The sequence below is a fragment of the Chamaea fasciata genome, unplaced genomic scaffold (assembly GCF_029207755.1).
Source record: "Chamaea fasciata isolate MVZ Bird 193981 ecotype frontalis unplaced genomic scaffold, bChaFas1.0.hap1 SCAF_12, whole genome shotgun sequence".
NCBI classification, from domain to species: domain Eukaryota; kingdom Metazoa; phylum Chordata; class Aves; order Passeriformes; family Sylviidae; genus Chamaea; species Chamaea fasciata.
In genome coordinates, this window is record NW_027094097.1 from 23,306,777 (window position 1) to 23,332,992 (window position 26,216).

The following is a 26,216-nucleotide window of genomic DNA, read 5'->3' on the forward strand; positions in this document are numbered from 1 at the left end:
TTTTTCCGTCATAATGATGAATCCACTAATTTTCTAATATCACTTTAGAGCACTTAAAAATGTTCAAAGCACATCTTGCTGGTTGGTGGCATCTGCACCTGTTTCTTCTTTCACTACAGTGTGTCTTGTCTTGGATAACATTTCCAGAACAGATTTTTCCATAGATAATACAAAAGAGATGTGAAAGGATTTTGATATGGACTCCAGCATTTTAGTTAGGGGAGCACCATAGCAAAAATGAGTCTGTTAAATGTTCCAGGTTGGACAGGGCTGGGTGGCAGGTGTCCCTGCCCATGGCAGGGGTGGCACTGGGTTCTCTTTAAGGTAATTTCCAAACCTGGCCTACTGTGACTCTAGGTAAAGGCTATTTATTAATTATAAGTAGTATTTAATTGCTTGTCTTTAGACTCTCTTTAGGCTGCTGTGGTAGTTTATAGGCCAGACTTCAGTTTCCTTTTATTTTGGTCCCACCACTGGTTTGGATTTCAAATAGCCTTTTTCCTTCTTTGCAGCCAGAACCGAAGTAGTGGCTGAGTGGCAGCAGAGGGCTGACAGGTGTCACAGCTCCTGAAGTGGTATTTCAGATGTGTGGAATATGCTACATCAACTGGCAGCAGGTTTCCAGTGGGTGAAGGTAAGTCCTACATCCAACCCTGTGATCTCCTGAGGGATGTCAGGAATCCATGGCTGGGACCTTGTTTCTGGAGTGTCTAAAATGTGTGTGCAAAATAGGGAACATTTCTGCAGGCACTGATCCCTCAGAGAGTTTAACCAGAGCTCCTGAGAACTCTCAGCTGTAGGACACACACTATCCTTCTTCCTCTATACAGCACAGTTTGATAAGGGACACATTTTGAATCTCTTTTTGTTGAATTTCTTGTTTAAAACATCAGAGTATAACTTGAAAATTTGCAGCAGTGGAGCACTGAAGAACAGGAATGTAAGAATATTTCTGATATTTAGGTTTACAGTTGGAAGTGCTCAGTTAAACCGGTTAATACTTTCCTTATTCAAGTGAATAAGTGAATAATTCTATGTTTGGACTCTTTTTCTGATATTTTGTGCAATACCATTGAACTCAATCTAACTGCTCAGACTTGGGTTGGGAAAGGAACTTCGTGGTGACCCTTAGGCTTCAGAGAAGGTGGGAAGTGTGGAAGTAGAGAGTGTGGGAAACTAGACCTTTAAAATAGTTGCATCTGCTGCTCTGATGCCTTTAATTTTTCAAATCCTCTGTGACTTTCAGTAGTGCTGTTACTGCAATTCCACAGAGGTGAGAACACTTACATGAGTGTCCATTGTTTCTTTTAAAGTTAAACACAGAAACAGATTAGGTGTAATCGATAATAAATATATAAACAATGTCATTTTTACAGAATCAAAGGCACGAGCCCACCTGAATTGTGTGGGATTAAAAGTACAATGCCAGGATATTAAAGCTCTTTGTGTTGCTGACTCATTCACAGTTTCTACATTCAATTCACTCAGGTCCTGCTTGACAGACGCTTGGTTTCTGTGAAAATGTCCTTGAATGACAATTATCTTATTTCTGGCAGCCAAATGGACTAGCACTTCAACATCCTTGTGAGCAGCTCTACGGGCTGTATGTGTGTGGTGTCCTCAGATTTGGGGAGGGGACTGCAGCAGCCGGGCTGAGTGACACCAGCAGCACTGGGTTTAATTAACTCCTGAGCAAGGGCAGAGCTCAGCATGGCAGATTCTTGTCCTGTCTGAACACAAAAGCCACATTTTGCAAACAGTGCTCAGCTCTTGTTCAGATCCAGTTTCTCAATGGAACGATTCTAAAAAGGGTTTGGTTTGAAGACTACCTGACTAGGTTTCAGATTCATTCCTGGGTATCAAGAAGACGTAGAGAAAATATCTGAAATTAGTTCTACTTGTCTCTGTTCCATGCACAGTTACATGAGTTTTCTCACCACTGTTTGGCCTCTTCTGGCATTTTCTAACATCCCAGTTCATGGTTTAGTTCAGGCTCCTTTCTACTCTGCTTGTTCTTGACTTCAGTGCTACTTCCAAACAGACCTAATTTTCAGAAATTAAAGGACTGTGAGGAATAAACTTTAATGGAAACAGCACATCACTCTCACTAGTATATAAGATAAATGAATTTTAACTGAGTCCCTATCCCAGTTTTATCTGACTTTCTTTTCATTGACTTCTTTGCATCTCAGAGTTAAAGCAGATAATTTGTGAAAGAAAGCATCCTGCAGAGAGACTGTGGGATCTTCCCTCTGCTTGGAGCGTGAAGTGTCTCCCTGCAAAAGAGGAGGAACAAGAGCTGCTTTTGTTGATTATCATGTAAACCTGTGACTCCATATGCTTCCTAAATTCTCTTCCCCTCTTTTGAAGGATCTTTCTTAAATTACTTCCAGCTGTGCCTATTCAGGAATGCAAATTTCCTGTTACAGTATCTGGATAATGACAAGAGTTGAGAAGGTAAAATATTCATGTTTAACTATTGTTCATGGAACAAAGAGCAGTGGAGCTGACAGCAAGGCCCTGCTGAGCTGCTGGAGGCTGTGACACAGCCTTGGCTCGGTCACTACAGAAGATGACCAGGAGCTTCAGGAACTGGCAGTATCCTGACTGGACATTTCCTTCCTGTGCTGCTTGGATTTTCTATACTGAATTTCAAAAGAGACTGAGGGTAAGCACGTCTTGGTTTGGAAAGACAGGTGTCTGCTAAGGAGGGCAGGAACCTCCCTTGGAATGGAGAATGCAAACCCTCTCCCTCCGAATTATTATAATTTCGAAATTAAGGGAGTCTCAGGCAAAGACAGGAGGATAGGAATAGCAGTTCTTTACTAGTATGTATAACAAGGCAAACAAACAACAGTAACTATGGCATTAACAACAAAAGCAGACCTAGGAACCTCGTGGCAGCCTTCTCGTCCGAGACGGGAAGGGATGGAGGAGAGACTTTGCTCCACAAAACCCCGAGGCAGTCTCACCCCGGTGCCCCTGCAGGCCTCTGAGGAGCACTAAGCTGGAACGGCAGGAATGAGCAGAAATCACGAGCTGGTGGATGAGATGTACCAGAAGCTCTGTGGTGGTAGCTGGAACTGCAGGACGTCCCGGCAGGGCAGGGCGTGTGGGGCTACAGCGTAGAAAGATCCAGAGCAGTGCTGAAGAAAGCGGCGGGGGCAGGACAGCGGCGGCCCAGCTCGCAGCAGGGCAGCAAAACAAAGGCAAGCTCAGGACTCCTGAGCACACGAGCAGATGGTCCCCGGGACTGGACCCCAGTGGTGACAGTGTATTCTCCCTGCAGTAAGCAACAGCTTGACCATGCTCCTTCTGATGCCGAGAACGAGAGAGCAGCTGCCCTGAGCCCCGTCCTTTTTACCTGTCCCCCGCAAAACTCACGGTATCTTCCCCCTCCAAGAGAAACTCCCAGAGACAAAAGAAGTGTAGCCCAATGCCACACTCCTCTCCTGACTTTGGCCACTTCTTTTGTTTTTTCTTAAGTACCCATAAGTACCCAGCAGTTAAAATTTCCTAGCAATTTATGGGAAAAAAATCTGTCAGTATAAAAAGAAAGAAACCCAACCCCAACAGCACAACAGATACACTTCCCTACGATTATATTATTTTGTAAAGCGTCCCACATGAATGGTCCTCAGGACCCCAAAAATGAGTACTCTCATCGAATCATAAAACCGGAGAATCACAAAATGGTTTGGGTTGGGACCTTAAAGCCCATCCAGTGCCACTCCCTTCCAAGGCAATGTCCCAGGCTGCTCCAAGCCCCAATGCCAACCTAGCCTTAGACATTGTCAGGAATCCAGGGGCAGCCACAGCTTCTCTGGGCACCCTGTGCCAGGGCCTGCCCACCCTCCCAGGGAACAATTCCTTCCCAATATCTGACCTGAATTTCCCCTCTTTCAGTGAGAGCCCCTTGCCCTGGCACTGCAGCTCCCGATGCAGAACCCCTCCCAAGGTTCCCTGCAGCCCCCTCAGATGCTGGAAGGCTCTGATGAGTTCATCAGAGGATGAGGAACTGAAGTTCACTTCCTGAATATGTAAACTAGTGCTGTATATTGCATACTTTGCCTCTTTCATATATAACATTTAATTCTTATGTAGAAAGACCATAATGGGAAAACCGGGCTGTTCCTGATGTACAGAGCAGATCTTGGAAGGAAATTCCTCTATAGTTTTGTTTTTGCACAGATGCCATATGGAAAGAAAACTATCTGTTTACCTCAAGTTACGACCTGTTTTGGCTTTTTCTCCCAAATCCTGTCTCCTAGAAGTAAAAAAGAGTAAACACTCAAACCACTACACTAAATTAGGCAAAACAGAATTCAGCAAACATAAAACCACTACTCAACCCACAGAACAGACACTCAGTGTACCTGCAGGATTAGCTCATTCCATGTATTTTAGGATGAATATTAGTAATCTTAATGAAATAGGGTCACATGAGAGGGCAAAAGCTTTGATTTTTAGTACAATGACACTCCGAAGTACAGGAATCCCTCGGTGGCTCTTAAAGAAAGGCCTGAGAGTGAACTGTTAAGAAGAGTGTCATTTCACATAGTCTGTGCAATGAGATGGAGTCTGAATTTATTACTTCTACCTTTTTGGTTCTGTTCAAGGCCTTGCTTGAGCTGAAAAACATTTGGAAACATTGTTAGGATAATTATAAGACATATTCTAGTCAAACAGATACCAAAGAACAAATGATTATTTTGTTAAAATTACAAAGACTTCAAATTAGGGAAATAATTGACACTGTCCTGTCTCTTATGGTCTCAATACCTCCTAACATGCACATTTCAGGTTTTCCTATCTGCTTTTTAATAGAAAATTATTTCCATGTTGCCTTCAAAGAATCTTGAATGTAGAAGAATGTTGGAATGAGTGATTTGTTTTTGGAAACAACAGAATTGTACCTGAGCTGAAATTCAGCTTTTCATGGCAAAAAGTTTGTTCCAGATTGAATCCTGAAGCAACTAAGTCATTAGAGACTCGCCCCTGCATTTCCCACCTTTCTGGAAATCCCAGCCCTGTCTGGGCTACAGGGTGGAGCTCTGGAAAAGGATCTAGAGCAGCCTAGCTGGGCTAAGGAATGGGAAACTTACGAAATCCCCGCCAGGACGAGATTCCCTAAGGAATCTGCACTGCACAGGCTGCAGAGATTGGCCAGCAGAGGAGAAAGGGCATTCAAAGATTGATCCATTGACTGAAAAGCTCCCCAGAATTCCAATCACTTCTGGGTTGAATTAACCTCAAATAGCTGTGCTCCGATAAAATGAACTTCTGGCAAAAGTTCCACAGTTACTTCAAAGGTGAAAAGTGGGAATTAAAAGCTGAATCGCAGTATTTCTGAAACTATTTTAATGAGAATTTATGGAGAAAATTGTTGTCAGCTTTAACAATAAATGCATAAATATACAGTGTGTATATATATACACATATATACCTATATACATATACACGTGTGTGTATATATATATTACATAGTTGCTCACTTTGTGGTTTAATAATGATGATGATGGTGAGGAGGATAATAATAGCATATTTAAAATTTATACTATAATTTCTGCAAGAAAAATTACACACAGCCAAGGCTAGGAAAAAAAAACCCAAGAGAAAACTGAATAGTGTGCTTTTCACATATATATTACATACGAAAAGATGTCCGTAGCTATTTGAATTCTACTCAGATGTTAGTTTACTGTCTCAAAAATGGATGTATTCTGTATGCCATAAAATAAATCAAAATTTAATATATTTAATTCTTTTGAGATTTATTAACCCAGCCAATTACTACATTGTTAGTCACAGATGAAGAAAAACTATTTAAAAATGTATCTTGCAGGAACACTTGCTGATATAATCACACAGCAGATGCAATTTATGTGGCTTTCCTCATCTGTATAAACACTAATAAAGACACAAAAGTAGCGATTGGTAAAATCTAATGTCATGCATAAGTTTTTCCCTCTCCATTCTGGACAACCTGCATTTGCAACCACTCAGTTACTTTTATTTTAAAATGGCTTTTCAATTACATTCTGCTGCTGTAGGGGAAAGCTTTTTGACAAAAGCATGACATAAACCATTTCTATTGCAGCTCCATCATAGTTCCCACAGCTGAACTAGTCTGGACAGTTCATTAAAAAGAAAAATTAATAGTACAAGGTTGTAGGGAAACAATAACAGATTATGACTGGCCTGTGGCAGCCCACTGAATTCATGTAGTGGAATAAAAATGATTCCCTTGTCTCATAAATGAAGGTTTGTTCCAAGGTTTTAAGTGAAGTCTCTCCTTTACAGGAAAAAGCTGTCTAGTTTCTGGTCTACAAAAGCAATACTTGTATTTAGCGCAGAAGAGTAATGCGGATTTTGGGATAGAAATTATTCATTTGATAATCACTGAATGCATAATAATAATAAACATAACATCAAAGTGAATGGCATAGAACACAATACACTAAACAGATACATTAAAGCAAAAAAAACCCTCTCAGGGCTGGTCAGGGGCAGAAGGGACAAAATGAGGATGGAGTTAGGACTTGATCCTATCTTTTCTTACCTAAGGTAGAAACTACTCTAAACCAGGCTAAATTTGCTAAATTCAGTGTGCCAAAGCCAAAGTATTTGTGATTCCATGGCAGTTCTTTCAGCTCTGCTGCTCCTACCTGATGTGTAGCATCATGTTTGATTTATCTCTTGCTTGAGGCTGTTCTTAAAGTTGCAACCAAAGTCCTATAGCCTCCCTTTAGATGGGCATGCATATTTTCCCCAATTTCCTCAGGGTCCTGTGGCTCAAATTTTCTGTATAATTCTGGTATGTGTGGCAAGCAGACAGACTAAGACTTTAATGCTGCAATCTGAGTTTCATTATATCGATGCTATAAATTCCTGTCTCAGAAGATATTTCAAAGAATATGGGCTCTGGGATGCATTACCCGTTTCTTTTGGCCAGTAGCCACAACCTCCTAGTGAATTCAAGGGGATAACGGGAGAGGCCAGGAAAGGGGAAGTCTGAGCCAACATAACATTTGGAATCAAAAGCAGGACTGACCCTGAAGGGTATTTTCTGGTTCTGTTTATGAACACAATCCTCTTTTAGAAACAACAGCCTAAAATACTAAATGTTCATGGTCATGGGGTCTGACCCCCTGTATTTCTGCATTATCCCAAAGCTTTATCCAAAAGCTATATCTAAAGCTTTATCCCTACTTTTACCGGAGAACTTGGCCATTTGGCCTCCAATTCTCCCTTCTCTTCCCCCAGAATAGAAAAGCAGATTACGTAACCTGCACAGCCTGGCCACTGTGAGAGGCCTCCTGGCTGTCCTGGCTCGGGTTCGTGCCATCAGCTATATTTTGTGAACCCAGGCTGCACTGAAGCAAAAATAACCAACCAACCCAAAGGCTCTGTCTTGACCTCCTGATCTGTTCTCATACTTTCTTGCTGCAGGCAACATGTGTGAGTTGCAGCACTCTGGGGAGAAGATATTCCCTATTTATTCCAGAGAATGTGCTCACACAAACATTTAGCACTCACTAATGAGCTGTTCATCCCAAGGCTGGGAGCCAGCTGCAGCCTTCACTATTCTGCTGTCCTGTTCCTGAGCCCCAAGCTGCCACCTGTGTCTCCTGTCCCCCTCTGCCATGTGTGAGACCCAGGAGAGAACAGCCCCATCCCAGGAACAGGCTCACCCCAAGCACAGCTCAACAAAGAGCTGTGCTGTGTCCCAGTAAAGCCACTGACCCACTGCTTATCATCCCTCTGCTGCTCCCAGCATCAGCAGAATGACACCAAAGTTGTACGTTCAACAAACGGAATGACCACTTTTCTCCTTGTAGGTCTGTTGTCATTAGATTTGCTTTACATTTAGCAAACACAGAAATAATTAATTGTTTAAGTGGGAAAACTTCCCAGCAAAGACTAGAATGGTAATGGCTTTTTAATAACTGTCAAAACCACTCTCCCAAGCAGGGGCTGGTGCTCTGTTGGGTTAGGGTTATCCAGGCTGCCTCTGCTCCCCAAGTGCTGTTCCTTCTGTTTCCTCTGCACATCTCGCACAAGGCTGGCACATTGCACTTTGTCCAGCTGAGTGCTTTGCCTCTGAGCAGTTATGGAATTACATCCAGGTCTCAGTCCAGGTTCCTTGAAGTTTCCACCAGTTTAATCTGCTGCAGCCTGTTGAGCTCATCTAGCCCAAAAGAACCAAGAAATTAAAAGCCAAGAATGTCTGTTGGCCTGAATTCTAGAGTCTAACCAGAAATTTTTCAGTTCAGCCACACTGAGCTCTTATGCAAGTTATGTACAGTTAAGAGTGGTGCACACGAGCTTCCCAGTCCCTGCCTTTTCTTGATGGAAAGGACCCATCAGCTGCCTCAGGCAGAGGTCTTGAGGCATGGTGGTGTGGGACCTTATCCCAGAGAATGCAGGGATGGATCCTTCTCCCTGCACCCAAAGTCATTGTTATGTTTCTAATATGTTATTTTTCTAGAGCCACTGTTATGTTTGCAAACCTGCTCCTCAGGCTGCACTTTCCCCTCAGTTCTGTAGGGCACATGCCTGCCTGTGTTGCTGTGAAAGGTGATTTTCTGAGTGTTGAACAGCACCCTCTGCTCCCTGAGTTGTCTCTGAGCTCTGTGCAGCTCCCGGCCTGCAGTGGTTCCACAGCTGAGCCGTGGGCAGCAGTTTCCAGCCCCACCACCCTCCTTTCCCTGGCTTTCAGATCTCCTCTGTCCTCCTGCGCTGTCTCCTGGCTGCACAGGTAGTTCACTGTGTATGGACCAGTGCATTGTTATTTTTAGCCCTTCACTTCAAACATACACATAAACCCACCTGTGTTACAACACAGAGTCATCCTGTGCTAAGCAAAAAGCCCAAGAAAATCAAGCAATGGCCCCTTGGTCCTTAGATAACTTGTTACAGCCAAATAAATTAACCAAACCCAAGGCCTGGGCAGGCCAAAAGTGGTGCTGACGCTGCCTAAGAATCCAGCTGGGTCCTGCTGTGTGTGCTGGCAGTTCACTCCAGCTTGGGCATGTCACAGGCAATGGTGTCACTTGTCCTAAGGGCTTACAAGGCACTGAAATTTTAACAAGTTCACCTTTACTCGTGGAAAATTATTTTTTACACTATTTATTTAAGTCCCATTATTAAATAAACATTTAGTAAACATTCCTATTGGCAATCTCATTTTTACACCATCATTCGTATTACACACATGATCACATATTATAGCTGGGTTTAGTTAAAGCTGCGTTTGCAAACATAATACAAGTTCCTCTGTGTGACCTTTATAATTATTCTTCCTGCTTATAATATGGATTTGCCATTCCTTGGGTCTGATTCTAAGCTCACTGGCTGTAGCTTAAGCCAGAAGGGGTTCACAACATTTGTACAAAGAGTTTAAAAAAAAAAATCGTGTAAAGTTTTTATAGCAATGTTTACCCTGTCAGCCATCCATTGGAACAAGAAATATGTCTGTCTGCTCAGAAAGATGTTCCCTGTTCTTGGATGAATCCCCAGATCCAGTTTCTCCAGCTGGTGCCTGTCTGGTGCTTTATTCCCTTTGACCACTGGATTTCCAGGAAGCTATTTTTTATTGTCCTTTTGCTCACCCTTGTGAATTTTTGAGTCGAAAACACTGTCTTTGGGTCTTCAAAGTGGTGAGAAAACAGAGGGCTAGCTTTGCAGACAAGCATTGTGTCACTATCCTTGGGTGGGATTTGGCAAAGGGTCCATAAAGAAATTCAGATACTGATCCACGTGGGTTACTCTTATGCAACATTATCGCATATACCAGAGAGATTTAAAGGAAAAGGAGGATGGGAGTTTCAGCATCACACATAAAGAAAAACATAGACAAGGAATGAAAAGAAAATATTTAAATGGGAAGCTCCACACTCTTTGCAGTATGAACAATACCAGCAATCACCAGAACTTCTGTGAAGTCTGAGGTACCAGACTAAGCCAGAGAACAAGGTGAGAGTTAGCTAAGCTTGTTCTGAGGGTTAAATCAGTGCTGCTTATCAGGTGAATGGCAAATCTCCACAAATAAAGGGGAATTTCTAGCAAAGGTAAAAAAACCTTAGTCTGGGAAAAACCACCAAAAACTCATGGGATGCTCAACATGCTGCATCTAACAGTTTTAGCCTGAGTTGAAGCCAAAGCCAAAGTACAACTGGAACATAAAGTTACATATTTGGAAACTCCGTGGAGCGGTGAAAACCTCGTTTACCTCTATCAGGGCTGATCAAATTCCCAGAGCAAAGAAGGGAGGCATTGGAGCTGATGGATGGCCACACAGAGAACCTCCTTAACTGCAGCAGCCCAGTCTCCAAGGGCTCCGACACTATGGATTTATGGACTGTTCCATTTTGTGCCCTCCACTGGATCATCAGTCCTGGGCTCTCCATCCCCTTCATCTTGTTCGCCATCCACTTGCTTTAACACTGCAATTTGGCCTTCCGGTTCTCACCAGCCCTCTTGGGCTTAATACATAGAATTTAAAAGCTTTCTATTGACACAACTTCCATTTTCTTTCCTTCTGCACTCCCAGGACTGTCAGCAATCATTTGAGCTTGGTGCTTATTTCAGCTGGGAAGTCGACATTTCCTTTACAAAGGCTAAAAAGGTCCAAAGTTTTTAAGTATTCCATCCTTCTTCCAATAAATATAGCAAGCACCAATGTTTCTAGAAAGTTTATGTTTGGTGACAGACTCTCTCATCTCTCTTTAGCCTAATAGTTCCTTTTCCAGAAAAAAACCCATAATTACTCCAAGAGCAATTTATTTAATTACTGTTATGGGAGATTTCAAAGGAAATTGGTTGGACTGAAATAGTGATATCACCCTGGCAACATTTTGAAAAGAACGTTTTGGTAGAAAATATGCTGAATGTAAGGGCATGTTTTATGTGGAGAAAAAAAAAATGCTTAATTCTGTTCTGGTGAATGGAGCTTTCAGTATTTTTATGTGCATATTTGTACATATATGGCATTTTTTTAATTATTGGGTTTTGGATTTATTTCACTTCTAGAAATGCAAATTTTTCCCCTCTACCTGGCTCATATTAAGGTCATTTAATCAAAAAATTAAACTGTTCTCAATCTAGCAGTCCTATCAAATGTTTGGTTTTCCTCTTTGTTTTTCTAAAACTCATTTTTAAGGGCACTTCAGGGATTTTCGTTAATGAGAAGATTGTTGTTGATGTGGAAGGTGAAGTTTTACCTTACTGGACACAGGTTCTTTCACACTCCAGTACTTTTATATTGTTCTGCTAGTTAAAGGAGACGTTGGTGGTGCAACATGCAGAAATGAGGTTGGTGTTCCAGGACATGCAGATACACCCCACCAGACCTGATTATTGCACTCTTAAGGCCAAGACTTGCCCTTGGCACCAGAGTAAGGGTGGCAAAAGGTGTTTATAGCCTCAAAACTGCTAATGCACTTCCAAAATACATCTAATAAAGCTGATTCATAGATTTAGCTATGAATATCACTAATCTAAATTTTAAAATGCACATTTTTGGCCAATCTCACACAACAAACTCTCTGTGAAACATCAGTTCAAGGTATTTAAAATTTGTGTTTTCTGCATGGTAACAATGACACCAAAGATCATCCCAGCTGTTGCAAGGCACCACCTTAAATCTGTTGTCGTTACTGGCTCTCTCACAAGAACAGAAATGAAATGTTTTGTCACCATCATCTGTAACCACAGGTCAAAAATAGTGCCAAGCCAGGTCTGGGATGTGTTTGTGGTTCATGTGATCAGTTAGAAAGATGTGATGAACATGTTTAACTCAAAATGAGTTATGCTCATGAAAAATATACTGAATAATTTGCCCCTTTTTTAAAATAGATCAGTTGAATGAAAAACAAATTTTAATTGCAAGCTGACACCAGCCTGTCTTTTTTGTGCTATTTTTTGTGCCTGTCTTTTTTGTGCTATTATTGCATTTTTTCGTATGCTTAGCATCTCTTTGCATCATCCTAGCACCTGTTCCTGGATTTTTGGGCTTGCAATATAAAGTTGGGAAGTATGCCTTAGTCCTTACAGCCTATGAACACTAAAAATTCATATAATTCCTCTCATTTGTGCTCAGAGCAGATCAGGAAGCCAAAAGGAAGTTGTTTTAATGAAGGTGGTGTTTTCTTTGTGTTTGTGTACTTGGGGGGGGGGGGGGGACGGGACGATTTAGATTAAATGGAAATATTCTATGGTGACTAATTACAGCAAGATATCTCAGAAAAGACTCATGCAAATATTGTTTTTAATTATAATCTTGTGCTTTAATGGGTTGCAAATAATAATAGAAATGTGAAGATAATGTAGCCTGCCATTAGGTGTTTAAACAGTGATGGTCTCCTTTATTAGTGCCACTGATGCTGTTTTAGGAATGTGTTTGAATATTCTGAGGTTGTTATCTCATGCTTTTGAGCCAAAATTGGTCTCCTCACGGACAATCTTTGCCTAGGCAAAAATTAATTATTGATTCAATTTTTCATTCAGAAATCTCAAAGTGGCTTTTATGGTCTTTATGGAAGAAATTTGCACTAAACTGGAGTAGTTAAGCAAGCTATCAAAAAAAGAACCTTCAATGGGCACGGCTGAAGGATCTGAGCTCTTCCTTCTGCAGCTCCAAGAAGGCTGGGGAAAGGAGAAGGCTTTTGATTGGTTATTTAGCTCTCATCTTCTGTCTTTAGCAACTGTATTTGTAAAGGGGACTCTCAGTAATTCCCTAACTTGTCAAGTTCTATAAAGATAAATGTTCCAGGGGCTGCAGTGGGAACCTCTTTAAAAGAGTCGTGATGTGGAAGTCTTTCATCAGGAACTTTCCTGCTTGAGGGGGACATGGGGAATGAGGAGTCCAGTAGGATTAAATTCAAAGTGGAAGAATGTTTTGTAGAGGAACACTGTGGCCACACAAAGACCACCCAGGATGCTTTAGCAGTCTGGCATTTGGGCAGCACTGCTGAAGCTGCCTCTGGAAATAAAGCTGTTAGTGCAGAGCCACAGACTGAATTTAGATTTCTGCTCATGTGGAGGCTGCCAGCCCTTCAGCAAGAGGTTATGGATCTGAGCAGAAATGGATTGCTGGCTGGAATTCTGTCTTGCTGTGGTTTGGGAACTCAATAGACCTGCCTGCAATCATTAGTTTTTGATAAGTTTTCACTCTTTAATCTTGACCTTCTGTCTCATTTCTGGCACATTTCTGTCTCATTTCTCGCACAAACCACAAACAAAGAGACCATCAGTCGCTGCACAAGCATTATTCAGATACTCATATATATCAATTCTTAGGGGAAAAAGTATTCAGCATCTAAATACAACATTAGTAGCCGCAAGTGAGTTGACTTTAGTTGTCATTTGTGTCCCCCTTAGGGTGTCACTAATAGCCACTCACGTAATAACAAAATGACTGAGAGTAGCATGGGCTGGGCTGCAGCCTTGCTGGCCTTGGAGCATCCAGGGAATTATGAGAATTCCAGTTTGTCTGAGAAGCACAAGAACACAATTACTATTTAAAATAAACTCTACCAAAAGCTTATTCATTACTTGAAATGACTCTATCAATCACCATGTTCTTTAATAAGACTACCTTTCTTATTCTGGTTGTTTTCCTGTAGAGTTTATGCTTAAAACCAGACAGCCTCTGTCACATTTATCTTAAGTGGATCTCCCCAGGGCAGCAAGTAAATGTAAAACTCTGTTTACAGCCATTTTTCATTTCCCAGGCCTTTTAATACCACTCTCTCAGGCTTATTTCTTATATTCACTCCATAATGTACTAAGTTGTCTTCCTGCTTTCCCCTGCTTTATATGAGGTACAGCAAGCACCAATCTTACCCTTCCCCAGCAAGCACAAATTAAACCAAAGCTTGGGAAAAATGCCCTCCTTCTGTGATGAATTCAGAGGTGGATGCTGACAGCACATCACACTGTTCAGGGGGTTGTTTCTCTTCCTCTTCCCTGCACAATGACTTCTGTTTTCAAAGGGCCATCATTTTCGGGTGTTGTCTGTGGTTTCATAATACTGAGTCTCAAAGCTGCTACAGGAAAACGTGGCTACATTTCAAAAACTCTTTCTTTAGAGCAGCTGGGGATTATTGGCTTTAAACATCTCAGTAATCCAATACAGTGCTATAAAACATAATTTAAAAATGCAAAGGATTAAGATTTCCTTTCATAGGATTCTACAGAACTCAGAATAGGATTCTACGAAACTTGCTTAGCATTTTTGAAGCGACTTCTATTGTCAAAATCAAAATCACCAGCTCTGTAAAGATTTCACTTCTGTGTTTAGTACATACAAATCTTGCCATGACCTAGAATTGCTCTGTGGTAGGACACCTCTAGAATCTTGCCTGTTTGCTCAATAAATGTAAAGTTATATATAAAATCATATATATACTTATCTCTGCAGAACTGCAGCCTCAAATTCTAATCTTTTTCATTGCAGTGTAAAGTTCTCCCATGCAAAACACAGAACGTGAACTGGGGGAGTGTGAGGTTCGCATTATTCAGTGCAATAACTAAGAGAATTTTTTCCCCCAAGTATCTTTAAATATGAAAAATTTCCTTTTCTGGATTAAATACTTTTGTCTCAAAAGACTAATTATGTTTTGTGAATAGCACAGAAAACTTTATATCAATTTGCATTCAGATGAGGGTTGTTTGCTGTTCTCTCCAGTGGGGCCTGGAATGTGCTCCAGCAAGAGGGACCCCAAGCTGCAGAGGGGCTCTCAGGGAGTTACGGGCTGCTGGTCTGCTTTGGAATCACACACTGGGAAAAATGAGATTTACCAGTTACATATACTGCAGGAATGTATAGAGTTCAGAGCTCTTGTCATCTAAACAAAACATTTTACATGACACCAGTGCCCATTGGCCTTTATTAAAAAATTCCAAGATGGTTTGGGCTGGAAGGGTCCTTAAAGCTTATCTAGTCCCACCCCTGCCTTGGACAGGGACACCTCCCACTGTCCCAGGCTGCTCCAAGCCCCAGTGTCCAACCTGGCCTTGGACACTGCCAGGGATCCAGGGGCAGCCACAGCTTCTCTGGGCACCCTGTGCCAGGGCCTGCCCACCCTCCCAGGGAACAACCTTTTTTCCCCGAATATCTGCTCTAAACCTTCTCTCTATCAGTTGTCCTGTCATTCCATGTTCCTGGTGGCTGATTCCCATGGCCAGACTCTGGGGTTGCTCACAAGCATGGAGTCAGTTTGATGTGTCAGAGGGTGTCCGTCAGTTTTTAATTCTCCTATTTCACATGGGATGAGTGAGGCCTATGGTGCTGGCCCTGAGAGAGGGAGCTGTGCTGATGCTGTGTCCCAGTGCTGCCCTGGGAGAAGAGGTTCATTTGAGGAAGCAAAACTCCATCTCCCAGAGGGATGATTTCCTGGCTGGAAATACACAGGAAGCCCTAAACTGCTGGGGTCCAGCTGGAAGGTGATGTTGTCTCATCTCCCAGTCCAGCTGTTCTTTTAAAGGAGGCCTTGTAAATTTTGACACACCAGTGTTGCACCTCCCTTAATTCTGCTTAAAGGTTAATTCAGTGTAGTTTCTAGTTCCAGTGGAAAAATGTAATAACCCTAATTTGAGTCTTGCCCAAATTTAGCACACCTGGAATTTAAAATTTCAGCCGTTTTCTAAAGGATTTAAAGGGACTAAATTCTAAAGGATTTCTAAAGGACTAAATGGTTTATTTGAAGAACTGGCTTTGCCACACGTGTCACATAAGTGAATGTGCTGCAAAACAGATCTTGATATCATAATATTATTTTGTGTAAATAAAGTGAGAGGCCCTCTTTTGCACAAGTTTGTCATGAAGTCCAAGTCAAAAACTATTCAAAGATTGGTCTGATAATGCAGAACGGTTTAAAATCAAAAAGTAATCAAGAGAATTAACTTGAATGTGCAAGGTACTGATTCCTGGTGTTTTTTCTTGTTCCATAAACAATAAGAAACAGGCTATCCATTTACTTTTTAATGTAATTTTCTTGAAATGAGTCACGGAAGAGAACAACGTTTTGTTAGAGGAAAAAAAATTAAATATTATATGTGGGGGACTGATTGGTTAGGGCTAAATAGCCTTCTACAACAAGAACTTGTATCCTTCAAAAATCTTATTAATGTTCCCCAAATTTCTTGAAAATTGGTAGGCATCAGGGGTTTGCATGGAGAAATCTGCAGGAGGATAAAGATCCGTGGCAGACTGAACTCTCACACTCATCAATGCACAGGAGAAATGAAACCCTTGTGCACAGATCCCGTCCACATTCTTCACCTTGTGTGTTTTATTAAAAACTCCCAAAGCAGTTACATTTGTGATATGCCCTAAAGACTAACCAGTGGGACTCAACTGATTATGGGATCTGGAGATCTGTTCCCCCGCTACTTTCCATGGGAGCTGCTCATTTTCCTTGAGCCCACGGAACTTGCAGTGTCCAGGGAAGGGACACACTCTGTGCTGAGAACTGAGATTAAATTGTGCAGTGGGAGCCCTGGGGCTGCTCAGAACAGCCCCATCCCTAAAGCAGGAACCTGTCCAGGTTCTGGGGAGCTTTGCAGAGCCTGATCCCATGGGGAAAGGTCCCTGCCCAGCTGGGGACATCACTTGGCCACTGCAGGTCCCTCCCTGCCTCCCAGGGCTCCTCCAGCTGTGCCCCACCTCCACCCCTCTGCCCAAAACTGAGTCACTCTCAACTCCAGAACTAATATGATCCAATATTTATTCTGTCATTAAAAAGCAATTAATTTCCTTGTCTCATGATAAAATTATGGTAGAATAAATCCTTCATCTTTTCAGATAATTCTAATTACAACTAAAGTCTCATTTTGACTGGGAGTTTCCTATATTTACTTGATACTTTTGCAAAACATTTCAGAACATAATCATCCATTATTATATTGCAACACTGTGATCTTGGCTGCCTTCTGCCAAGTGTATTCCTGAGAACAATTGCTATTTTAATGCATCATCCAGAAGTTATGGCCTAGACAAATCAAAAAAAATTGTTTAGTCTATTATAATTTGGCATATGGTCATTTAATAGCACACAGGAAATCATCATGAATGCTGGGGATTATTGTTGCTATAAAAATAATGAAAGGAATTTAAAGTTGGCTAGACTTCACTTCCGCCACTCTTCTTGTCATTGAAATCATCTCTGCTGCCTCTTCATTTGTTGCTGTTGATATCTTGGAGCAGTCATTCAGACCTGTGTGAAGCTGTGTGGAGCACACTGACTATGCACAGTGGCTGCCTTCAGTATATGCTTTTTTTCAGGTTTTAAGATGAATTCTTAAATGAACAGCTTATTTCCATTAGGAATATCAATGGGTGTTATTTTCTAATGGTCAAAGAATGACTTTTCTTACGTTCAAATTGAAACTGGTCAGGTTTGCACTAACAACTACAAGCACACAGCACAGCCATGCTGTCCGTGCAGCTAGAAATGCCCAGCAGGCCTGTTCTCACAGTTATTTAGGGACATATTTTATTTCCATGCAGACATTTTGATATACACCTCCCCATGCAGATTGTTTTTCAGCATGTGGACTAGACTTTTAACGTATTCCTCTGTCCTGCATGCCTCAAATGATACTCAGGAATTTTACTGCGTTCATGTGCCTTGCTGATGAGATCAGATCTTGTGTGGTGGCTGATTAACTCTTGTTCACCATTTACCCCGATAATGCTGTTATTCAATACCAAACCTGTCATTTATATACAGTTAAAAGATATTAATGGAATTCATGCTTTTGAGTACAAGTCCATCTTGGTTCGGCCAGAGAAGTCTGAGATTTCCAGGGGCAGCTCCGAGCTCTGCTCTGGCCCAGGGACAGCACCCAGGGAGTGGCTGGAGCTGGGCCAGGGCAGGCTCAGGCTGCAGAGCAGGGAAAGGTTCTGCTCCCTGCAGAGGGTTCGGGCACTGCCCAGGCTCCCCAGGGAATGTGCACGGCCCCGAGGCTGCCAGAGCTCCAGGAGCGTTTGGACATTGCTGCCAGGGATGCACAGGAGGGATTGTTGGGTTGTCTGGGCAGGGACAGGAGCTGGATCCATGATCCCTGTGGGTCCCTTCCAGCTCAGGGTATTCTATGTTTCTATGAAACTTGGAATCCACTATGCTCAAGGAAGTGGAAAACAACTTTTCTTACAGATTTGTTAGGAAAATTTGGGATTTCAGAATGATACATTGCACAATTCTAAACAGTAATGTAAAAAAAAAAAAAAAAAAAATCAGGATGTTTGTGGTGGATTAACCCCAGTCAGCTGTTGAGCACCACACAGGCACTGCTCACTCACTGATCCTCCCCAGGGATGGGGCAGATACTTCAGAGAGTAAAAGTGAGAAAACTCATGGTTTGAGACAAAGACACTTTATAGGACAGAGAAGGAAGAAAATAGTGATAACAACTATGAAGAATTTGAATATACAAAACAATGATATGATGCACACTGCAGTTGCTCGCCGCTCTCAGACTTCTGCCCAGCCAGCTGAGAGACCCCTGACCAGTTCCCCCCAGGTTATGTGCTGGGCACAGTGGAATGATCTGGAATATTCCTCTGGCCAGGTTGGGTCAGTTATCCCAGCTGTGTCCACTCCCAGCCCTTAGTGCCTCCCCTGCAGCCTGCTGAAAGCTGAAAAGTCTTGACTCTGGAAAAACTGTTCAGCACCAACCCAAACTTCAGTGTTTTATCAGCATCATTCTCTTCTGAAATCCAAAACACGCCACTGGAGCAACTACCAGGAGGAAGATTAACTCCATCCCAGACAAAAGCAGCACAGTGCTTCAGTTTGGTCAACTGCCCACTGAGACTGGCTTTGTTGCAGTTGGAGATTATAATCAATGGGCAGAAATACCCAAATGCCTCAAAGATTGTGACTTTTTAAAAAAGGCTGCGACCATTCATGGCAAATCAATCTGACAGATCTGTGCAGTGCCTCGATCCAAGTGCTGCACACAGAATTTTCAGATGCTCACTGGAGCAGCAGCCCAGCAGCTGCAACAATTGCCATCCTCATATCCGTATTCCAGATCTGAGGTATTTTTCCCCAAGAGAAAAAGGAATATTTTTTTTTTAATTGTTTAGCTGTTTTTCCATGTTTTCTGCTTGAAGTGGAAGGAAACTCTAGGCTTTCAGCAGCTGAGTTGATGTTGAAATATTTGAAATGTTTCAAGTAGATTGGTTGGAAAATAAAGGGAGGGGAAAATAGAGATTTGGGTTTGGTTTTTTGGGTATTTTTTTTGCTAATGCTACTGCTTCATTATTTAATGAAGTTCATTTTAGCTTTAACTTAAGAGCATCTTGTGCACCTTGTCTTTTAGAATAAAAGTAGTTCATGAAAATCCAGACTGTAGCTGGTTTGAATTAAAGTAATTTCACAGCCTTCAGTGGAAGCCTGTTGATTTATGCCATTTTAGGTTTTCTGAGGATAAGAGTCAGAGGTTTTATTGCTGGAGTGAACACAATGTGAGTGAGCAGAGCATGAGCTCCAGGAGGGGAGAAGGGGCATGAGGAGGCCAGGGACACATTTTTGCAGCTTCAGCTTTCCTGGCAGCCTGTCTTACCTGGGGCTCCCTTCCTAAAGAGCCAGCTTGGAACTGCTGCTAGCATGGAGCCCTTTGCCTTTATAACCCAAACCAGAAGCAATTGCTACAAACAGCTTTAGGGACTTCTTTTAGCCCAATTGGACCTTGCTCAGCCAGAACCCCCTGCCCTGGGCTGAGCCCCAGCGTGGGCAGCAGGGGAGGGGGATTCTGCCTCTCTGCCCCCTCAGGTGAGACCTCACCTGCAGAGCTGCCCCAGCCCTGAGCCAGCACAGCAAGGACCTGGAGCTGCTGGGGAGAGCCCAGAGGAGGCACCAGCATGAGCAGAGGGATGGAGCAGCTCTGCTGGAAGGAAAGGCTGGGAGAGCGTGGATTGTTCACCTGGAGAGAAGCTTTGGGGTGATCTCAGTGTGGCCTTGCAGGGTCTGAGGGAGCTGCAGGAAAGATGGAGAGAGACAATTGCCAAGGGCTGGAGGGACAGGACACAGGGCATGGCTCCCAGTGCCAGAGGGCAGGGATATGGGGAAGGAATTGTTCCCTGGGAGGGTGGGCAGGCCCTGGCACAGGGTGCCCAGAGAAGCTGTGGCTGCCCCTGGATCCCTGGCAGTGTCCAAGGCCAGGTTGGACATCGGGGCTTGGAGCAGCCTGGGACAGTGGAGGGTGTCCCTGCCCATGGCAGGGGTGGAATGAGGTCAGCTTTAAGGTCCCTTCCAGCCCAAACCATGAGGAGATTCTGGTATTCTCTGAAGTGGTGGATGAGAGAGAATAGTTTTCTTGAGCTTGAAGACATGGAGCCTTATTGCTTCATTTCTGTACATGGACATGTAGAGGATAAAACAAAAGATAACAAATAATTTTTGCTTTAAATCCTTGTTAGTAAATAAGCATGGATCTGCGATTAACATTTTGTTTCCAGCACTTGACACTTGAGTAGCTGATAATAAGCAGTGTGTGTATCAGCTTGGCTCTGCCACTCTGGTTAAGCAGCTTTATAAAGTGTTTACTGGTTCACATAATAGTATTGAGGACTTGGGGAAGAGTGGGGGGATTTGTTTACTTATCTCTGTAGCTAAAATCATTCTGTGATGCTAATAATGAATAACTGTCAGTGAGTTTAATTTTCAAATGCACCCCAAATCTATTAACATAAGCAGTTTATTTACAGTTTGTTGGGTTTCTGGGGGGTTGTTTTTTTTGTTTGTTTTTTTTTTTTTTTCACAGCAGGTTTAGAAATGCACAACTGTCCAGGAATATCTTCTTATTCCATGTTTGGAGTATGTGGGTTCTTTATAACATTCCAGGAGCCCAGTTCCCTCTAACTGCTGCAAATGACTGATCCCTACACACAAGTTCCATAGCTTTTTTTTTTTTTTTTTTTTTTTTTTTTCCCTATGCAAAGCCAGGTGCAAAACAAGTATTCAAAATTGGTGAAATCTCAGTTTTCACACCCTCAAGTCTTATATTGTTTTTACCCCTCAGTAAGATGGAGACATGAAATAGAAACCACAGATCTAATGCTCCACGTTTCACACACATACATTGTGTCAAAATAAAAAGCATTTTCCTGAGCAAAATCATAGGGATTGTTTTCCTTTTCATGTCTTCCATGCTGGTGTGAGTAATCTGTAATGTGTCATCATGTAACAATTGGAAAAAGTTATATGGATACAACAAAGCTATTTAATAATTATGCTTAGGAAAGCCAGACTATATTTGCATCTATGTGTGAGAATGTCATTTCACTCGTTATGCTGGAGCTACTTTGGTGCTGTGGTTTAGGTGATTTCAGTTTTCAGTAAAATAAAATTGGAAGCTGATCTTCTTTGAGGAAATAAACCCAAATATTTCATTTCTTATTCATGAACCCCTGTCAGCCAATGTATTTTTATGTAACTGTAAAAGGGATGTGGAAGGAAGACATGACTGCTTAGGACGTGAGGAAGACAAACCCAAATGAGTGGGTTTGGAACTAGTGAGATGTTTGTAGAGATACAGAATGTGCTGTAGCTTCAAGCTTTTTTGCCTATATTCATATTTTCTCTGCTGAAAATACCATTAAGATCTCCTTATTTCTCATTTATAAATCATTCTGGTTTACAGCTGATGGTAGCGCATATTTATGCATTTGCCTGTGTAAATATAACATCAAAATTTTTATCAGTATCTTGCACAAGAGGAAAGTGAATCACACCCAAAGCTAAACCAAACACTGTAGGCACCTTGTAAAAATTATTGTTGTGTAAGGTTTCACGGGCAATATGTTTGAAACCCCAGGGATAAGTGAAAGTGGCCTTTGTGATGGATTGAGGGCTGCTTAGTTTTGCGTTTCACTTTATTATGCAATTTCTCCCTCAAACATGAAATCTGACCTAGTGTTTTATGAAATATTAGAAAGTAGGAGATCAGTGTAATCATGGTAATTTGACACCCAGGGAAAGTAGAAATAAATAATCAATTTTTATACTATCAGAAATATCTGAATGGATTTTTTTTTTTTTTTTTTGGTTTGTGACATTTACTGTGCCCAGCCCAGAGCAGCACACTGGCAATCAGTGCTGATGCTGCCTTGATCCTCAGAGTTGTTTTCAGGGTCTAAATCCAGACTGGAGCTCCTTGGAGCTCTGCCAGCCCCTGCTCCTGCCCAGAAAAAACAGAGGTGGTTACATTCAGCACAAGGACCTGTTGATCATGAAAGGGCTGGTGGAGAAATATTGCATTCCTGATAAATCTTGGGATCTCCCTTATATCTGGACCTCTGCCTTTGCAGCTTATATCTAAGGTTTATATCTAAGCTCCAAAGAGGGATTAGGTCTAAATTAGGTATTTCTACAGTTACCTTGTATCTTGGGCTAAATCTATTTGAAAGAATCATGAGAAAATATGATTCCCTACCTATCTTTCAACTCCAGCCTCTGAGTGGTCAAACCAGCCAGCCAGGAGATTCTGCAAGGTGGCAGCTCCATGTGGCAAAACACCAAATCTGCTCATTACGCAGGATTTCATCAGTATTGATGTATTTATTTTAATCTTCTTATCTTGATATTTAACAAGAAAGTCCCAGTTTTGTTTTGCTAAATAAAAAGCCCTACTTCGTCCTCAAAGAACTGACGATTTTTTCCATTTTCCCTTCTTCCAGGAACTGAGTTGGGAAGCTGCAGAGCATTAAGGTGATGTATTTAATGCATGGTGGCATCCTATGAGCACAACAGTTGGTCTGAAACTCCTCAGTGGCCCCAGACGTTCTGACTTCCAAGGTGGAAGGGGTAGATTCTCAGATACTCCTGTGCCTACACAATAACCAAAAATGAAGGAGGACCATTGTTTACACGCAGCTCTCCTCTGCCTGGGGGTCCTGTGCTGCAGCCAGGCCCTGAGCACGGAGAGGCTCAACCACTCCCGGCCCTCGCTGCACGGGCACCACGAGAAGGGCAAGGAGGGACAAGTCCTGCACCGTTCCAAAAGAGGCTGGGTGTGGAACCAGTTCTTTGTTATAGAGGAGTACACAGGACCAGATCCTGTGCTGGTAGGAAGGGTAAGAAAGAGTTCCTTTTTCTGCCATTGATTAATATTCTTAATTTTTATTTTTTGAGGGTTTTTTTGGTGAGTTTTTTTGCTGTTGCCTTTGTGCTGTATAAACTGCTTCTTCATTTTCTGGTAGCTCAGTTTAGGTGCTAAGCAAAATACTACCTAAGTCAATACAAATATTTCCATTGACCTCAGCAGTCCTTGAATGAAAGTTTGCAGGCTGTTACTCAGCAAAACAGCAAGAACCACACCAACAACTTGAGCAAAAATATGTCTCAAGAATATAATTCTCAGGTCCTTAGAAACAGCAATTAAAAATTGAATGTCTAACCCAGTACTCAGTAAAACAGGTATCTTTTTATCCGCTCATTTTCAAATTATCAGTAAAATTAAATACATTGAGGGCTATGTATAGAGGGAGGTAAATATCTGTGTGCACGTGTGTATGTACACACATGCTGGACTGATTTTTTTTTCTGCTACTGTCTAAGACTAATAAAATACAAACAGATAGATAAACCAGTATATTTACCAGTTTCTAAATGGGCAGCAGAATGGTGTTGACTTAACCTCAGCATAAAAAGAGTGAAGAAACAGGATCAATGCCAGCAAATGCCATGTTGGGTATTCTGGTTTAAAATTATGTAATTTGTAGCTGTCAATATAAAATCAATAAATCTGTAATTTGGCTGAATGTTTCCCTCATTCATCAAACTGAAGTGTGTACTGGTTGTGGGATTAAGAATGTTTAGTAAGCATTTTTTGCTTCTTTTATATTTAAGAGGGTGTAATTAAAAACGAGTTGGCAGTCACAGAATCACACAGAATCCCAGAATCACTGAGGTTGGAGAAGCCCTCCCAGCCCATCCAGTCCCAGCTGTGCCCCATCCCCACTGTGTCCCCAGCCCAGCGCACTGAGTGCCACCTCCAGGAATTCCTTGGACACCTCCAGGCATGGGCACTCCAAACCTCCCTGAGCAGTTCCAGTGCCTGACCACCCTTTCCATGCAGAAATACCATCTGATTCCAACCTGAGCTTCCCCTGGCCCAGCCTGAGGCTGTTCCCTTCTCCTCCTGTCCCTGTTCCCTGGGAGCAGAGCCCGACCCCTCCGGCTGTCCCCTCCTGTCAGGGGACAGCCACAAGGTGTGCAGAGCCACAAGGTCCCCCCTGAGCCTCCTTTTCTCCAGACTGAGCTCCTTTCCCAGCCCACTCAGCCCCTTCTGGGGCTCCAGGCTCTTCCCAGCTCCATTCCCTGCCCTGGACATGCTCCAGCCCCTCAGTGTCCTTCCTGAATGGAGAGGCCCAGAACTGGACACAGCCCTCAAGGTGTGGCCTCAGCAGTGCCCCAGTACAGTGGACAGTCACTGCCCTGGTCCTTTTGGCCACATTGTACTTGCTACAAGCCAGGGTGCCCTTGGCCTTCTTGCACACTCGGGCACAGCTGGGCTCACTAATTTATCACTTAACTCATTCCGTTTGTCATTTAACAGCTTTTTACATGCAACCCAGCAAAACATAGTTCATTGAAGTCTACGAAATCTTTGTAAAAATTACTCCTCCTTCTAACTTCGTGCGAATGCTGAACCCGCTATAAGTGTCTTCTCGTGTGTTCTCTTCCTTAAATCTGAAATGTAGCAGGAGGCATGTCTGGGCTGGCACTGTCCTGGATGCAGGGTACATGTGGTCACAGCATGTCCCTGAGTGTAGATTATTGCCTGGTGAAAGCCACCGTTGTTGGAAACTGTGAAATCATAGCAATTTCCTGCATTTGTTTGTTTCATAAGCACATCCAAGAAATGTGTGCCCCTTGGTTAAGGTGTGTCTGTTTCTCTTTTTGTAGCTTCATTCAGATATTGATTCTGGAGATGGAAACATTAAATACATTCTCTCAGGTGAAGGAGCAGGAATTATTTTTGTTATTGATGACAAATCAGGGAACATCCATGCAACCAAGACACTGGATCGGGAGGAGAGAGCTCAGTACACCCTGACAGCTCAGGCTGTGGACCGGAACACAAACAGACCTTTGGAACCCCCTTCTGAATTCATTGTCAAAGTTCAAGACATAAATGACAACCCACCTGAGTTTCTCCATGAAAACTACCATGCCAATGTGCCCGAGAGATCAAATGTAGGTGAGTACTCAGAAAGGCACTGCCCTTGTGGAAGATGCTGCACTGTCGGGAGATCTTGGCTTTATTTCATTCTTATTGTCAAGGATTTGGGGAAGTAAAATTTACTTAGTGTTCAGCCAGTTATTCACTTGATGCATTTAATCTGCTGCCCAAATCAAACCCTGCACAGCTCCTAACTGTGAGACATTCCTAGAATAGAACTATTTTTCCTCCTAGAAAGGAACATAGGAGTCCTCTGGAATTTATGGAGTGTGAATCCTCTGGGGTAAACATGAAGATCATTCCTTTGGCAGAGCTGTGTAATAAAGCTGGGAAGTTACTGCCTCACCATCTATTCCATTTTCATCTCCTGTTTGAGCTTGTGTCTGTTTCAGAAATTTCTACAGGAATGATTTGTCTGAAACTTACTGAGAAAAATGTAAAGGAAAACTCTATTGTTTGGCTGTCCAACGACAAAAGCAATATAAGGCTTAAACTACTGAGGAGGAAAAACCATAATGGTGCAGAGTGACTGCTGACTTTTAAATCTTCGCTGGTTAGAACATTAATCCACATCACAGATGGTGACAAATCTTTTTAGCTAGTTCAAGTATATTTTGTCATCTAGAAAGTGTCAAGTAATTTTGATTTTCATTTACAAAACGTGGAAATAAAACAATTTAGGAATAGCTCTGCTGTGTGACTGAAAGCATCTCTGCATAGTCCTTCCAGACAGGTTTGCCTCTGACTCTCCCTCCTGTGTTTGTTCTCCTTTTTTAGGTACATCAGTTATTCAGGTAACAGCTTCAGATGCTGATGACCCTACCTATGGGAACAGTGCCAAATTGGTTTACAGTATCCTTGAAGGTCAGCCCTACTTCTCAGTGGAGGCTCAAACAGGTATTATTAAACTGTAACTTTGAGTGGACCCTCATGACCAGAGTGCATCAAGTGAACTAAATGTACTGGCTGGGTGCAGCTGCTGATGTCTCAGCAAAGCTTCCTGCTTTGGTTGGTCT

General features: G+C 42.4%; 1 protein-coding gene across 3 annotated transcripts in view; it reads left to right on the forward strand.

The window, feature by feature from the left end:
- The window catches only part of CDH11 (cadherin 11), an 81,651-nt gene that overhangs the window by 39,379 nt on the left and 16,056 nt on the right, over window positions 1–26,216 (forward strand). For 2 of the 3 annotated variants that reach the window (XM_066194989.1, XM_066194990.1), the window contains 4 exons: window positions 513–634; window positions 22,694–23,089; window positions 24,924–25,218; window positions 25,978–26,097. In XM_066194989.1, coding sequence (XP_066051086.1) covers window positions 22,862–23,089; window positions 24,924–25,218; window positions 25,978–26,097 — 643 coding nt within the window. In that variant the 5' untranslated portion in view covers window positions 513–634; window positions 22,694–22,861. Of the gene's footprint in view, window positions 1–512; window positions 635–22,693; window positions 23,090–24,923; window positions 25,219–25,977; window positions 26,098–26,216 lie in introns of those variants that run through there. The other variant, XM_066194991.1, reaches the window with a different exon arrangement.